Below are 14,357 nucleotides of genomic sequence, written 5' to 3' on the forward strand. Positions count from 1 at the left end.
AGTAAATAAAGCCTGGGGAGGCCAAGGAGAGAGGGATGTTGGGGTGGATCATGATTGTGGAGAGGGAAATATTCAGCTTGGCTCAGGTAATAATCCAGAGATTATTACCTTTGATGTTCTGCTTTTTGATTTACCTCCTAGTTACTCATACTCTCTAAGCAGAACTTCTTTCCTAGTCCTACCTATGTCATTGGTACCTACACAGATCACAACAACTGGATCCTTCCCCTCTCACTGCAAATTCCTTTCCAGACCAGAGCAGATGTCCCAAACCTTGACACCAGGCAGGCAACACAGCTTTCTGGACTCAAGTTCAGCTGAATCGAACTGTGTTGAAACCCCTCACTATACTCTCTCTGACTATCACTACATTCCTATTAACTCCTCCAACTTGATTGACTCCCTGCACTGTGGTGCCATGGCCAGTTTGCTTATCCACCCTGCAGTCCCCATTTCACCAGCACAGGGTGCAAGAACCTCGAACCTATTGAACAATTGCAAAGGTTGAGACTCCTCCACATCTACCTTATCAATCTCTTTAGCTGCCTTGCTCGCAGTCACACCCTCCTCCCCATGAGCACTGACCAAATCAGAAGTCCCCATCCTAAGGGGTGTGACCACCTCCTGAAACAAAGTGTCCAGGTAACTTTCTCCCTCCTTGATGTGTTGCAGCATCTGCAGCTCAGCCTCCAGCTCAATGACTCTGAGCTGATGTTCCTCCAGATGCAGATATTTATTGCAGACGTGTTTGTCTTGGATCATACAGGTGTCCATGAGATCCCACATTCTGCAGCTGCCACACATCACCTGCCTGCCATCTTTATGATGTTTAATTAATTAATTATTTACTGATTCAATTTTAATTAATGTCACTAGACTCTGCCTGTGCTTACGTACTTATTATTTCAATAAATGTTCTACTTACCCAATTGAAATTAAGATAAATAGGAAATACTCATCAGTCAATCTAATAAGTTTTACTACTATTAATAAACCTTCTACTACTAATTAAACCTTCCAATTACCAGAATTACCCAAGTTTTGAAATTCTGGTAAGGCTATGAGGAAGGTAAGCAAGATAAATTAGATAGTTTTTTTCAAAGAGCCTGCACTGGCACAATGGGTTGAATGGACTTCTGTGCTGTTTTATTCAATGATCCCATGCTGCCCATTCTGTATAAAAACAGCAAAGAGAAATTCAAAGCTGGTTTTGCTGCTAGACTGAGTCCACTGGAATATGAAAGATACAAACAAGGACATGGTCAGTCTGTAAACAGTCAGGACAGTCCGTGCTACATTAAAGCTGCAAGTCCAAGGCAGAGGTACTGAACTGTATATAACTTAGTAGAGAGTAAGGCGTCAACTTTACTGATTAACTCAGCATTCCAACCATTGCAGGGGTGAGAGGCCAAGCCATTTTGAGGCCCCAGCCTTTATTAAATGAAACCAACAAATGTTGTGGGTTAAGCAGAAGTCCCAAGACAGCACATTGCATTAAAACTGACCTCAGGTAGCCAGGTTGACAGTGAGTAAAGTCTGAGGAGACTGGTGGGAGGGGAGGGAAGGTGGGGGGAAAGGGTTAGAGTGGGTTATGATTGTAAAAGGGAGAATTCCCAGGGTTGCACCAGCCCAGAATATTTTTGTGGGCCCAGGGGGGCATTAATGGTGCAGTAAGTTTACTTTCCTAACCTTGAGGCCTTTAACACCCCTTTAATGGGGATTTTGCCAGCTTAAAACCAATCCCTAAAAATGTATGATACATTATGAAAATAAACCGTACGTGTACATGCATAAGAAGGATGTGAACGCATTGGAGAGAGTGCAGAAGAGGTTTGCAAGAATGGTTCCAGGAATGAGAAACTTCAGTTATGAAGATAGATTGTAGAAGTTGGGACTGTTCTCCATGAAGAGGAGAAGGCTAAGAGGAGATTTAATAGAGATGTTCAAAAACATGAAGGGCTGGACAGAGTAGATAGGGAGAAACTGTTCCCACTCATAAAAGGACCAAGAACAAGAGGGCACAGATTTAAAATGATTTGCAATAGAAGCAAATGTGACGTGAGAAAAAACTTTTTCATATGAGTGGGTTCAGGCCTGGAATGCACTGCCTGGAATGTGGTGCAGGCAGGTTCAATCAAGGCATTCAAGAGGGCTTTAGATGATCATTTAAATAGAAACAGTGTGCAAGGATTACAGGGAAAAGCAGGAGAATGACACAATAATGCTCATTTGGAGAACCAGTGCAGACACGATGGGCTGAATGGTCTCCTTCTGCGCCATAACATTCTGTGTTTCTGTGATTCTGAGAGCTTGGCCTGTTGCTATAAAAGGCATGATTGAGACTTCCTTACTGGCTGACTTTTATGAAGATCTTGTTCTGCAGCATTCACCCAATGTGGTTCTTGACAAATAGTATTAAGGGATATTGACAGCTACAGTTGTCTTGCAGGTTTAGAAAAGGAAGAGTAAATAGAATTAAAATTTAACAAAAATAAAATCTGCTCGGAAGAAAACTAGTAGAAACTTGGTGTGACCGGTTGAACAACCTAAAGTTATTATAAATTTGTGATACATTAACTAATTCTTTTAAGAGTTTGTTATCTTAAAGTGTTGATTAACCTTTTTTGATTCTAATCTTTGTGTTTTTGCTTGGGTGCTCTAGGTCATAATTGTCAAGCAATTCAAAGATATTCTGTTTAATTTGCCCATCCCTTTAATTATGATTGGTTCTTGATTGTGCTTACGTACAATCAGGGGAGGAGTTTGCAAAGCTTTTAAACCACGGAAATGTCAAAGAGGGGTGCAGCTTTCAGCACTGATCCAGTATCGAGGAAGAAACTACAGCTTGAAAATGTATTTTCTGAATAGTCTGCATCTTACAGGTAAAAGCAACTCAGTAGATAACGCCTGTGGTAATGCCTGTAATAAATTGGTTTTTCTCCAAATCCTACTCATTTGGTTTGTAACTGTTACTCACTCAGAAGAGCAAACTATGTCAATTATATCTTATTCAATGGTTTCGACCCATAGTTCCAACTTATGACTAAGCCCTGTTGCGAAATGCTACCATGGAGGTGTTGTATATAAAAACAGCACAAACATTCAAGCATTTGACAGTTTAAGTTTGTTATGGACAAAGAAATCAGCAAGTTGCAAAAAAATGTTTTGAATTGGGGAGACTGGATTTTAGTAAAATAAGGCAGGATCTGGCCAACGTAGACTGGGAACAGCTACTTGTGAGGAAATCTACAGAGGAACAGTGGGGGGTGTTCAAAAAGGAAATGGGGAGGGTACAGGCTCAACATGTTCCCTCTAGGGTGATAGGAAGTAGTAACAAGCTCAGAGAACCATGGATGGCCAGAGATATTCAGGTTACGATGAGAAGGAAAAGAGAGGCTTTTAGCTGGTACAAGGGAAGCAAATCAGCAGAGGCATGAGTGGAGTACAGAAAGTGCAGGGTGGAGCTTAAGAAAACAACTCAGAGAGCAAAGAGGGGATATGAGAAAGCTCTGGCTGGTAAAAGTAGGGAAAATCCCAAGATATTCTATAAGTATATCAATGGGAAGAGGATAACCAGGGAAAGAGTAGGGCCCATAAGGGACCAAGGGGGCAATCTATGGGTGGAGCCAGAGGACCTCGCCAGAGTGTTGAATGAATACTTCACATCCGTCTTCACCCAAGAGAATGAGGATGAAGGTATCGAACTTGGGGAGAGAGACTGCGAGGTTCTTAAGCAAATTGATATAGGGAGTGACAAGGTATTGGAGGTGTTGGCAGGCTTAAAAGTGGATAAATCTCCAGATCTGGATGATTTGTGTCCCAGGCTGCTGAGGGAGGCAAAGGAAGATATCGCAGGGGCTCTGACCAAATTTTTAATTCCTCTCTGGCCACGGGGGAGGTGTCAGAGGACTGGAGAACAGCTAATGTGGTTCCGCTATTTAAGAAGGGTTGTAGAGATAAGTCAGGGAACTACAGGCTAGTGAGTCTCATGTCAGTGGTAGGGAAACTATTGGAGAAAGTTCTGAAGGAGAGAATCTATCTCCACTTGGAGAGGCAAGGTTTGATCAAGGATAGTCAGCATGGCTTTGTCAGAGGGAGGTCATGCCTAACAAATTTGATTGAATTTTTTGAGGAGGTGACCAGGTGTGTAGATGAGGGTAATGCAGTTGATGTAGTTTATATGGATTTCAACAAAGCCTTTGACAAGGTCCCACATGGGAGACTTATAAAGAAGGCAAATGCACATGGGATACAGGGTAATTTGATAAGGTGGATTCAAAATTGGCTTAGTTGTGGGAGGCAGAGGGTGATGACAGAAGGATGCTTTAGTGACTGGAAGTCAGTGTCCAGTGGTGTACCGCAGGGATCTGTGCTCAGTCCCCTATTATTTGTCATTTATATAAACGACATAGATGACTATGTAGGGGGTAGGATTAGTAAGTTTGCGCATGACACAAAGATTGGCTGGGTGGTTAACCGTGAGGTTGAGTGTCTTGGGCTACAGGAAGATATAGACGGGATGGCCAAATGGGCAGATAAGTGGCAGATGGAATTTAACCCTGAAAAGTGTGAGGTGATACACTTTGGTAGGAGTAATTTGACAAGGAAGTATTCAATGAATGGCATGACACTAGGAAGTTCTGAGGAACAAAGGGACCTTGGCGTGCATGTCCATAGATCTCTGAAGGCAGAGGGGCATGTTAATGGGGAGGTGAAAAAGGCATATGCGACACTTGTCTTTATCAATCGAGGCATAGATTACAAAAGTAGGGAGGTCACGTTGGAGTTGTATAGATCCTTCATGAGGCTACAGCTGGAGTACTGTGTGCAGTTCTGATCGCCACATTATAGGAAGGATGTGATTGCACTGGAGGGGGTGCAGAGGAGATTCACCAGGATGTTGCCTAGGATGAAACATTTAAGTTATGAAGAGAGGTTGGATAAACTTGGGTTGTTTTTGTTGGAGCAGAGAAGACTGAGGGACGACCTGATTGAGGTGTACAAGATTATGAGGGGCATGGACAGGGTGGATAGGGAGCAGCTGTTCCCTTTAGTTGAAGGGTCAGTCACAAGGGGGCACAAGTTCAAAGTGAAGGGCAGCAGGTTTAGGGGGGATGTGAGGAAAAACGATTTTACGCAGAGAGTGGTGACAGCCTGGAATGCACTGTGTGGGAGGGTGGTGGAGGCGAGTTGCCTCACATCCTTTAAAAAGTACCTAGATGAGCACTTGGTATGTCATAACATTCAAGGCTATGGGCCAAGTACTGGTAAATGGGATTTAGTAGATAGGTCAGGTGTTTCTCATGTGTCAGTACAGACTTGATGGGCCAAAGGGCCTCATCTGCACTGTGATTCTGTGATTCAAGTTTTAGTGCTTAGCTTTATTCAGTCAAAATCACATTTCTAACACCATTAGTTTGGGATTTTTTTGTTACAAATTTATGGCAGAACTTTTGAATTTGATTGCCAGAACTTGGTATGAATGATTGTTGCCCAGCGTCGGTGTAAATGTTCAACATCTATTTTAGGGAGCATTTAATTTGAGATTCAGGAGTTAGAAACAGCAGAGCAAAGTGAGAAACACTTATTCTCTCTCTCTCTCTCTCTCCATATTGTTAATTCAAAAAAAGTGTACATTTTTCAAGCCATGGAAAATGTGTTAATTGCATTTGTGTGGGCACTTTGACTCTACTATTAATATTGAAAGAAAAATCAATGCATTAAGGTGAGTGTAGGTAGTTCCATGTACAATATTCTTCACCTGCTAAAATCTCAAAATAGAATCCCACAACTAAAAGCTTGATCAAGGACAAAGGTTTTAAGGAGCGTTGCAAAGGAGGAAAGAGAGGAGGAGAGTTTTAAGGAGGGAGTACCAGGGCTTAGGTTGCTGGCAGCTGAAGGCACAGCGGCCAATGGTGGAACAATTCAAAATAGTCAAGAGGCCAAGATTTGCGGAGTGCAGAAATCTCAGCCTTTGGGATGGAGGTGGGGGGATGCTGTAAGGCTGAATGGCATAATTCCTAGCATCTATTCCAGCCACAATGCATCTTCTCTTCAATAGGATAGAATAGTGTCAGCTGTGGCTCAGTTGGTAACAATCTCTCCTGAGTTAGAAGGTCCGGGGTTCAAGTCCTGCTCCAGGACTTGAGAACAAAAGTGAAGGCTGACACTCTAGTGCAGTACTGAGACATTAAACTGGGTCCCTTCTGCCCTCTCAGGTAGCCATAAAATATCCCATGCCTATTTTGAAGAAGAGCAGGGGAGTTATTCCCAGTGTGCCGGCTAATATTTATCCTTCAATTGGCATCACAAAATAAATTATCAGTCATTATCATATTGCTGTTTGTGGGAGCTTACTGTGTCCAAAGTAGCTGCCGTGTTTCCTACATTAGGGCAGTGACTACAATTTAATATCATCTTATGTGATGTAGCATCAAATGTTGTTTTCTATTGCTTATAAAGCATCTTGGGATGTTTTATTATGTTAAAGGTATAAAATAAATACTAGTTGTTATTGAATCTCTCCTGCAAAAATGAGAAGAATGGTTGACCATGGAAGACAGTGTACAAAAGGTTTTTAATCATGCGCTGGAGGTGTTTGGTTGAAGAAATGGAAAAGAGGAGAGATTGACTGTAAAATGCTTTGAAATGTCTGGGCGTCATGAAGGATGCTATATAAATGCAAGTCTTATTATTACTATAATGGGGACACTATCCTACATTCATAGGGAGATACATACATGATTGACACTGGTTAATAAAAGTAGTCCAAAGTATTGCATATGTATAAATGGCATTAGCATGAGTGTAATGACTTTATTTTTGCTTTGAAATGTCATATGCTTAGGTTGAGGTAATCATTTGCCTGTTAATTCATGTGTAATTTGTATTGGTTCTGATTTATGTCAAAGTAAAAGCTACAGAAAGTGGAATGTCATTTTGTCATATGAATTAAGTACAATCCATTTTGTGCTCTCTTATCTATTTATAATTTGGTTTCTACTACCTGTAAAATTGTACAGCGTGAGGCTCAGAACCAAAATATTAAGGAGAGAAACTCAGGGAAATTATTTTTTCTATTTATTAAATTGCTCTAATGTGGTTTGATCATAACTCTAGCTTTTGCTCATTCTTCTGTGTCATCAAATACTGTTACAAATATCAGAATTTGTATAAATTATTGTACATAAGCATACATTAAAATATAGTCATAATGCTTCAGTAAAATATTTGGTGATCACTTAGATCCCCAGTTTAAAGCATTGTTATAGACATTGTTATGACCCAGCAGTTGGTAAAGCTGAGTTTTTTAAAAATCCCAGAAGGAAACTTTAAACAGCTGTCATAACCTATTTTTTTAAGCAGTATGTTTGAGATGCAGTTATAAATTCAGGAATCAGAGCACCAGTTCTCGAGAGGTTTAATATCAAACTACATGAGCATTTATTAATTTATACAAGTTAAATATATGTACAAATACTACAAATTACTACTATCATAACTTTTAACAAATTCCCAAACTAATCTCCATAATGCAACAACAACCCATAGACTTTAAGCAGACACCAGGCAAAGCATTTTCACCTTACAAATTCAAAATGAGGTTCTGTTCACTTTGGTTCCTTTGCAGACATGGTGGTAGGCTTACAGGCTTTGATCTTACATTGTCTCTGTCCTGCACACACAAAACTGCTATTGGTTATACCCAGCACATCTCATTGAATGTAAATTCTTATTGTATCACCAGTCCCTTTGAACTCCACCCCTTCTAACACTAAAACCCCTTTCATAGTACCAATTTTATTAGTAATATAAACATTGCTTGGTCTCTGCTAGCTAGGTGCCAGATTTCACTTCCCTTCTTGAATGCTCTATTGAACAAAATACAAATACACTCTACTTCTCTTACATCTCAAAACTAGTATACATCAAATCACCCAGACTAGCTGGCTTTAATCCAATTAAGACACACCCACAGACTAACCCTGTATTTAAAAAAAAATAATTTTCAATAACGTTATATACATTAATAGCTTCATGACAACACCCATTATATAAAATTAAATCAACCATTTAGTCAAAGCACCTTATTGCAACTGTTGGAAGAGTATCTTACACATTTGTTCATATACCATTTGTTTTAAAGACCATTTCAATATCAACAAGTCATCAATTTTATATGTGCCAGCAATAAACACAAAATCCCTGAAAACAGGCGCATGAATTGTGATTAATTGGAGCTCATTCTTTGTGATGTTGGTGCAATGTTAAATTGGTGTTGCTTGCTATTTAATGATTGCTCTATGTAGCCAGTATCCCTTCTGCTGTTCATCAATTGTACACATAAGCAGAGTGCCCGATATTGCGCCAGTGCTATTTAAAGTTAACCTGCACTCCTTGTAGAGAAGATGCATTGTGGCTAGAATAGACGCTAGGAATGATCTCATTCAGCCTTACAGTCCCCCGTCACCCCAGCCCCATTCCAAAGCCTGCGATTTCTGCACTCTGCCAATCTTGGCCTCTTGGCTATTTTGAATTGTTCTACAATTGGTGGCCATGCCTTCAACTGTCAGCACCCTAAGCCCTGGAACTCCCTCCTTAAATCTCTCCTTCTCTCTTTCCTCCTTTGCAATGCCCTTCAAAACCTATGTCCTTGATCAAGCTTTTGGTTCAATTTCACCTTATGTGATGTGGAATCAAATGTTGTTTCTTATTGCTTATAAAGCATCTTGCGATGGTAAAGATAAAAAATAAATACTAGTTGGTTGTTGTTGTTGTTGAATCCCTCCTGTGAAAGTGAGAAGGATGGTTGACCACATAAGAGTGTACGGAATGTTTTCTAATCGTGCGCTAGAGGTGTTCAATTGAAGAGATGGAACAGATGAGAGGTGTCATGTATCCATAAGGAGGCAGGAGGCCTTCCAGACACATTCTCAAGAGGAATTAGGAAGAAAAAGTGCCAGAGATCAATGCTAGGAGTATTGCACCAAGAACATGGATGCAGTACAGGAAGAAGTTTAATGATCTCAGAGATATCAAGGTGAATGGGCTCATCTTCAAATGACACATTCTACCACCTCCACAAGTGAGCCAGTGTTCAATTCACTACACCTCCATCACTCACCCACCAAAAATCTCTTATCAATCAGGACTCAATCCTACCTTTTATATGCTTTACCTCACCCACATACACTTAGCATTGTCAGAGGCCTCACACTCAAAACTCTGAACTTGTACACAGTGGCAACTATTCAACTTTGACAGCCACATCACTCAAACATATTGCAGGACACTCACTGACACAATTCCCTCTTTCTAGAAGGAGAAGGTGATGCACTATAGGAGGCTGCAGGAAAGAACCGGAAGCATAAAAGCATGCTTGCATGTTTTAACACCCATGGAATTGCTATTTATATGCCTCGAGAAGCCTCATTTCCAAGAGACAGATCCGACAGTGTGTCTTTTCTTGTTGAATTGGACACAAACTGCTGTAGAAAATTCTCCTGAACATAATCTAGGAACTACTGCCCCTCCCTGCCCTTTACACTACCACTGTCCCAGTCTACATTCAGGTAATTAAAGTCCCCCATTATAACTACTCTCTATTGCCTGCATCTCTCTGCAATTTCCCTGCAGATTTGTCCTTCTACATCCTTCTCACAAGTTGACGGTCTAAAGACTACACCAAGCACTGCAATTGCACCCTTTTTGTTCCTTAGCTCGAGCCAAATTAATTCTGTCCTTGAAGCCTCTGGGATATCCTTTTTTTCCAGCACTGCAATGCTCTCCTTAACCAATTCCACCACCCCTCCTCCTTTTCTTCCTTACCTATCTTTCCTGAACACCTTGCACCCAGGAATATTTAATGCGCAGTCCTGTCCTTCCTTGAGCCAGGTCTCTGTTATCACCACAACATCACATTTCCACATGGCAATCTGCGCCTGTAACTCCCCAATCTTATTTACCATACTCTGTGCATTCACATACATACATAGTAACCCTGCTTTAGATTTCGTTACTTTCTCCCTCACCCCGACTTCACCTGTTAACTTACTATTCTCTATACTAGTGCTATCTGCCCCTCTCAGTATTTTGTGCACCCTGGTATTCCTCTCTAATATTTTTTCTTGATTCCCACACCCCTCCTGAGTTAGTTTAAAGTCCACCCAATAACACTAGCAAAACGCCCCACAAGGAACTCAGTCCTAGCTCTGTTCAGGTGCAACCCATCCGACTTGTACAGGTGCCATCTCCCCCAGAGCCAGTCCCAGTGTCCCAGGAATCTAAAGCTGCCCCCCCACACCATCTTTCCAGCCATGCATTCATCTGCCTTACCCTCCTATTTCTGTACTCACTAGCATGTGGCACTAGGGATTACTACAGTTGAGGTCCTGCTTGCTAATTTTCTACCTCACTCCCTAAATTCAAATTGAAGGACCACATTCCCCTTCTTACCTAAGTCATTGGTACCAATGTGGACCACGACCTCTGGCTGTTCACCCTGCCCGCCACCCCACCCTCCCCCGCCAGAAGAATGTCCTGCAGCCACTCTGACATTCTTGACCCTGGCATCAGGGATGCAACACATTATCCTGCAGTCACATCTATGGCCACAGAAATACCTGTCTGCTCCCCTAATCAATGAAGCCCCTATCACTATTGCTCTTTCTTTATTCTTCCTCCCCTCCTGTACAGCCGAGCCGCTCATGGTGCCACAAGCTTGGTTCTGACTGCACTCCTCTGAAGAACCAGCACCCACACCAGCTTCCAAAACGGAAAACCAATTTGTTGCAGGGCACCCCAGCACTGCCTGCCTACTTCTCTTGTGAGTGTCCTTGTAAATCGCATAACTAGGGAAGTAGTGAAGGCTTTAAACTAAGCAAGGGGGTTGAGGGATCAAGTTTGGGTAGAGGTAACAATTCAAGGTGTAGAGTCAAGACAGGAGAGCAAAGTAGTAAAATGAGAAATGGGGGTCAGAGAATGGCAAGAAGGCACAGGGAGAAAAAGCCTAAGAATACACCAACAGTCAAGACTAAATGTTGTAAAGGTAATAAAAAGACAAAATTGAAGGCTCTCTATCTGACTGCACATAGCATTCATAACAAAGTAAATGAATTGATGGCCCACATTGAAGTAATTAAATATGATCTGATAGCAATTACGGAGACGTGGCTGCAGGATGAGAAAGCTTGGGTCTTTAATATTAAGGGGTACATGACATTCAAGAGGAATAAGAAATTAGGTAAAGGTGGAGGGGTAGCACTGTTAATCAAAGAGGGCATTGGTGCAATAGTTAGAGATGGCCTTCATTCAGGAGATCAGGATTTAGAATTGGTTTGGGTGGAGATAAGGAATAGTAGGGGAAAAAGTCATTAGTGGGAGTGGTCTACAGGCCCCCTAACAGTGGCCACAGTGTAGGACAAAGTATTCAAGAGAAAATATTGTGTACTTGTGATAACGGGACAGCAATAATCATGGGTGATTTTAATCTACACAAACTGGAAAAATCAGATTGGCAGCTGTAGCCTGGATGAGAAGTTCTTAGAATGCTTTTGAGTTAGTTTCTTAGAGCAGCATGTTCTGGAACCAACCAGAGAGCATTATATTAGATTTGGTATTGTGTAATGTGACAGGGTTAATTAATGACCTCAGAGTAAAAGCACCCCTAGGTAGCAGCGACCACAATATGAATTTTATATCCAGTTTGAAAGGGAGAAGGGTAGGTCTGGATCTTAAACTTAAATAAGGGCAACTATGTGAGGATGAAAGCTGAGCTAGCTGAAATGAACTGGGGAACTAGACTAGAGGATAGATCAATAGAGAAGTAGTGTCAGACATTTAAGGGAATATTTGAGTATTCAGAATAAGCACATTCCCACTATAAAGAAAAGTTCTAAGGGGAGGACCCAACACCCGTGGTTTACTAAAGAAGTTAAGGAAAGCATCAAACTTAAGGAAAATGCATACAACTCAGCAAAGATGAGTGACTGGACAGAATATAAAGAACAGCAAAGAATGACTAAAAGGTTAATCAGGAGAAACAAATTAGAGTATGAGAGGAAGCTAGCTAGAAATGTAAAAAATGGATAGCAAGAGTTTCTACAGTTATTTATAAAGGAAAAGGGTAAGTAGAGTGAGTGTTGGTCCTCCAGAGAGTGTCAGTGGGGAGTTAATTGTAGGTAATAAGGAAATGGTGGAAGAGATGAACATATTTTGCTTCTGTGTTCACTATAGAGGATACAAAAAACATTCCAGTAATAGCTGCAAATCAGGAGGTGAACAGGAGAAGGGAACTTGGTGAAATTGAAATCACTAGGGAAACGGTACTGAGCAAACTAATGGAGCTGCAGGCTGGCAAATCTCCGGGTCCCAATGGACTACATTCTAGGGTCTTAAAAGAGATGGCTAATGAGGTAGTCCTAATGAACTGGTGTTAATTTTCCAAAATTCGCTAGATTCTGGAAAGGTTCCATCAGACTGGAAAGTAGCAAATGTAACCCCTCTATTCAAGAAGGGAGGGAAGCAGAAAACAGGAAACTATAGGTCAGTTACCTTGACGTCTGTCGTGGGGAAGTTATTAGAATCGGTCATTAAGGAGGTTATAGCTGGGCACTTAGAAGAGCTCAAGGTAATAAGGAAGTGTCAGCATGGTTTTGTGAAAGGAAAATCATGTTTAACCAATTTATTGGAGTTTTTTGAAGGAGTAACATGCACAGTGGATAAAGAGGAGCCTGTAGATGTACTGTACTTGGATTTCCAGAAATAATTTGATAAGGCGCCACATCAAAGATTATTACAGAAAATAAAAGCGCATGGTGTAGGGGATATCATATTAGCATGGATAGAAGATTGACTGACTGGCAGAAAGCAGAGTATGCATATATGGGCCTTTTTCGGGTTGGCAGGATGTGATGAATGGAGTCCCACAGGGGTCTGTACTGGGACCTCAACTTTTTACAATTTATATCAATGACTTAGATGAGGGGAATGAAGACATGGGAGCTAATTTTGCAGATTACACAAAGATAGGCAGGAAAGTATGTTGTGAAGGGGGCTGAGGAGACTGCAGATGGATATAGATAGGTTGAGTGAGTGGGAAAAGATCTGGCAAATGGAGTTTAATGTGGGAAAATGTGAAGTTGTTCACTTTGGCAGGAAGAACAAAAGTGCAGAGTATTACTTAAATGGAGAATGGCTGCATAATTCTGAGGTGCAGAGGGATCTAGGTATTCCAGTATATGAGTCACAAAAAGTTAGTATGCAGGTACAGCAAGTAATTAAGAAAACTAATGGAATGCTATCCTTTATCACGAGAGAGATTAAACATAAAAGTAAGGATGTTATGCAGGGCATTGGTGAGACCGCACCTCGAATAGTGTGTGCAGTTTTGGTCCCTTTATTTAAGGAAGGATGTAAATGCACCAGAGACGGTTCAAAGGAGGTTTACTAGATTGATACCTGGAGTGAGTGGGTTGTCTTATAAGTAAAGATTGGACAGACTGGGCTTGTTTCCACGAGTTTAGAAGAGTGAGGGGTGATTTGATTGAAGTTTACAAGATCCCGAACGGCCTTGACAAGGTGGATGGTGAAAAGATGTTTCCTCTTACTAGGTGAGTCCAGAACTATGGGACACCATTTTAAAATTAGGGGTCACCCTTTTAAGACAGAGATGAGGAGAAATTTTTTCACTCAGAAAGTTGTGTGACTTTGGAACTCTCTGCCTCAGAAGGTGGTGGAGGCAGGCTGAATATTTTTAAGGCAGAGGTAGATAGATTCTTGTTAGGCAAGGGAACCAAAGATTATCGGGGTTAGATGGGAATGTGGAAATCGAAACACAAGAAGAGCAGCCATGATCTTAGTGAATGACGGAGCAGGCTCGATAGGCTGAATGGCCTACTCCTGTTCCTATTTCTTATGTTCTTATGACTGCCTGGTGGTCACCCATTACCTCGCTGTCTCCAGGCCCTTAAGTTGCGGTGTGACCACCTCTCTGAACGTGCTATCCACGTAACTCTCAGCCTCACGGATGCACCGCGGTGACTCCATCCGCCGCTCGAGCTCTGAAACCCGGAGCTCAAGTTCCTGCAGCTGGCAGCACTTCCTGCACATGTGGTCGTCTAGGACACCGGGAGCGTCCATGACTTCGCACATATTACAGGACAGGCATTCCACTCGACTGAGCTGCCCTGCCATGTCTTAACTCTACTTCCCTTAAGTTAACTTTATTCTACTTTGGATTATTTATATTACTTTGTTATATTGGCCCTAAATTTCCCTCATTCCTGGCACTTCTCAGTTAAATCCAAGTATAGCAACTTGTTTAAAAATATTACATTTTTCTAATTTGCTCACCAGGT

The 14,357-nt window shown here is 41.5% G+C and overlaps 1 protein-coding gene across 1 annotated transcript in view; it reads left to right on the forward strand.

The window, feature by feature from the left end:
* Positions 1–2,039: 2,039 nt before the first annotated feature.
* LOC144682589 (ADP-ribosyl cyclase/cyclic ADP-ribose hydrolase 1-like) overlaps positions 2,040–14,357 on the forward strand; it is a 52,516-nt gene continuing 40,198 nt past the window's right edge. The window contains exon 1 of the mRNA XM_078545060.1: positions 2,040–2,882. Coding sequence (XP_078401186.1) covers positions 2,852–2,882 — 31 coding nt within the window. The 5' untranslated portion in view covers positions 2,040–2,851. The remainder of the gene's footprint in view (positions 2,883–14,357) is intronic.

This window comes from Cetorhinus maximus, chromosome 1 (assembly GCF_964194155.1).
Source record: "Cetorhinus maximus chromosome 1, sCetMax3.hap1.1, whole genome shotgun sequence".
NCBI lineage: Eukaryota > Metazoa > Chordata > Chondrichthyes > Lamniformes > Cetorhinidae > Cetorhinus > Cetorhinus maximus.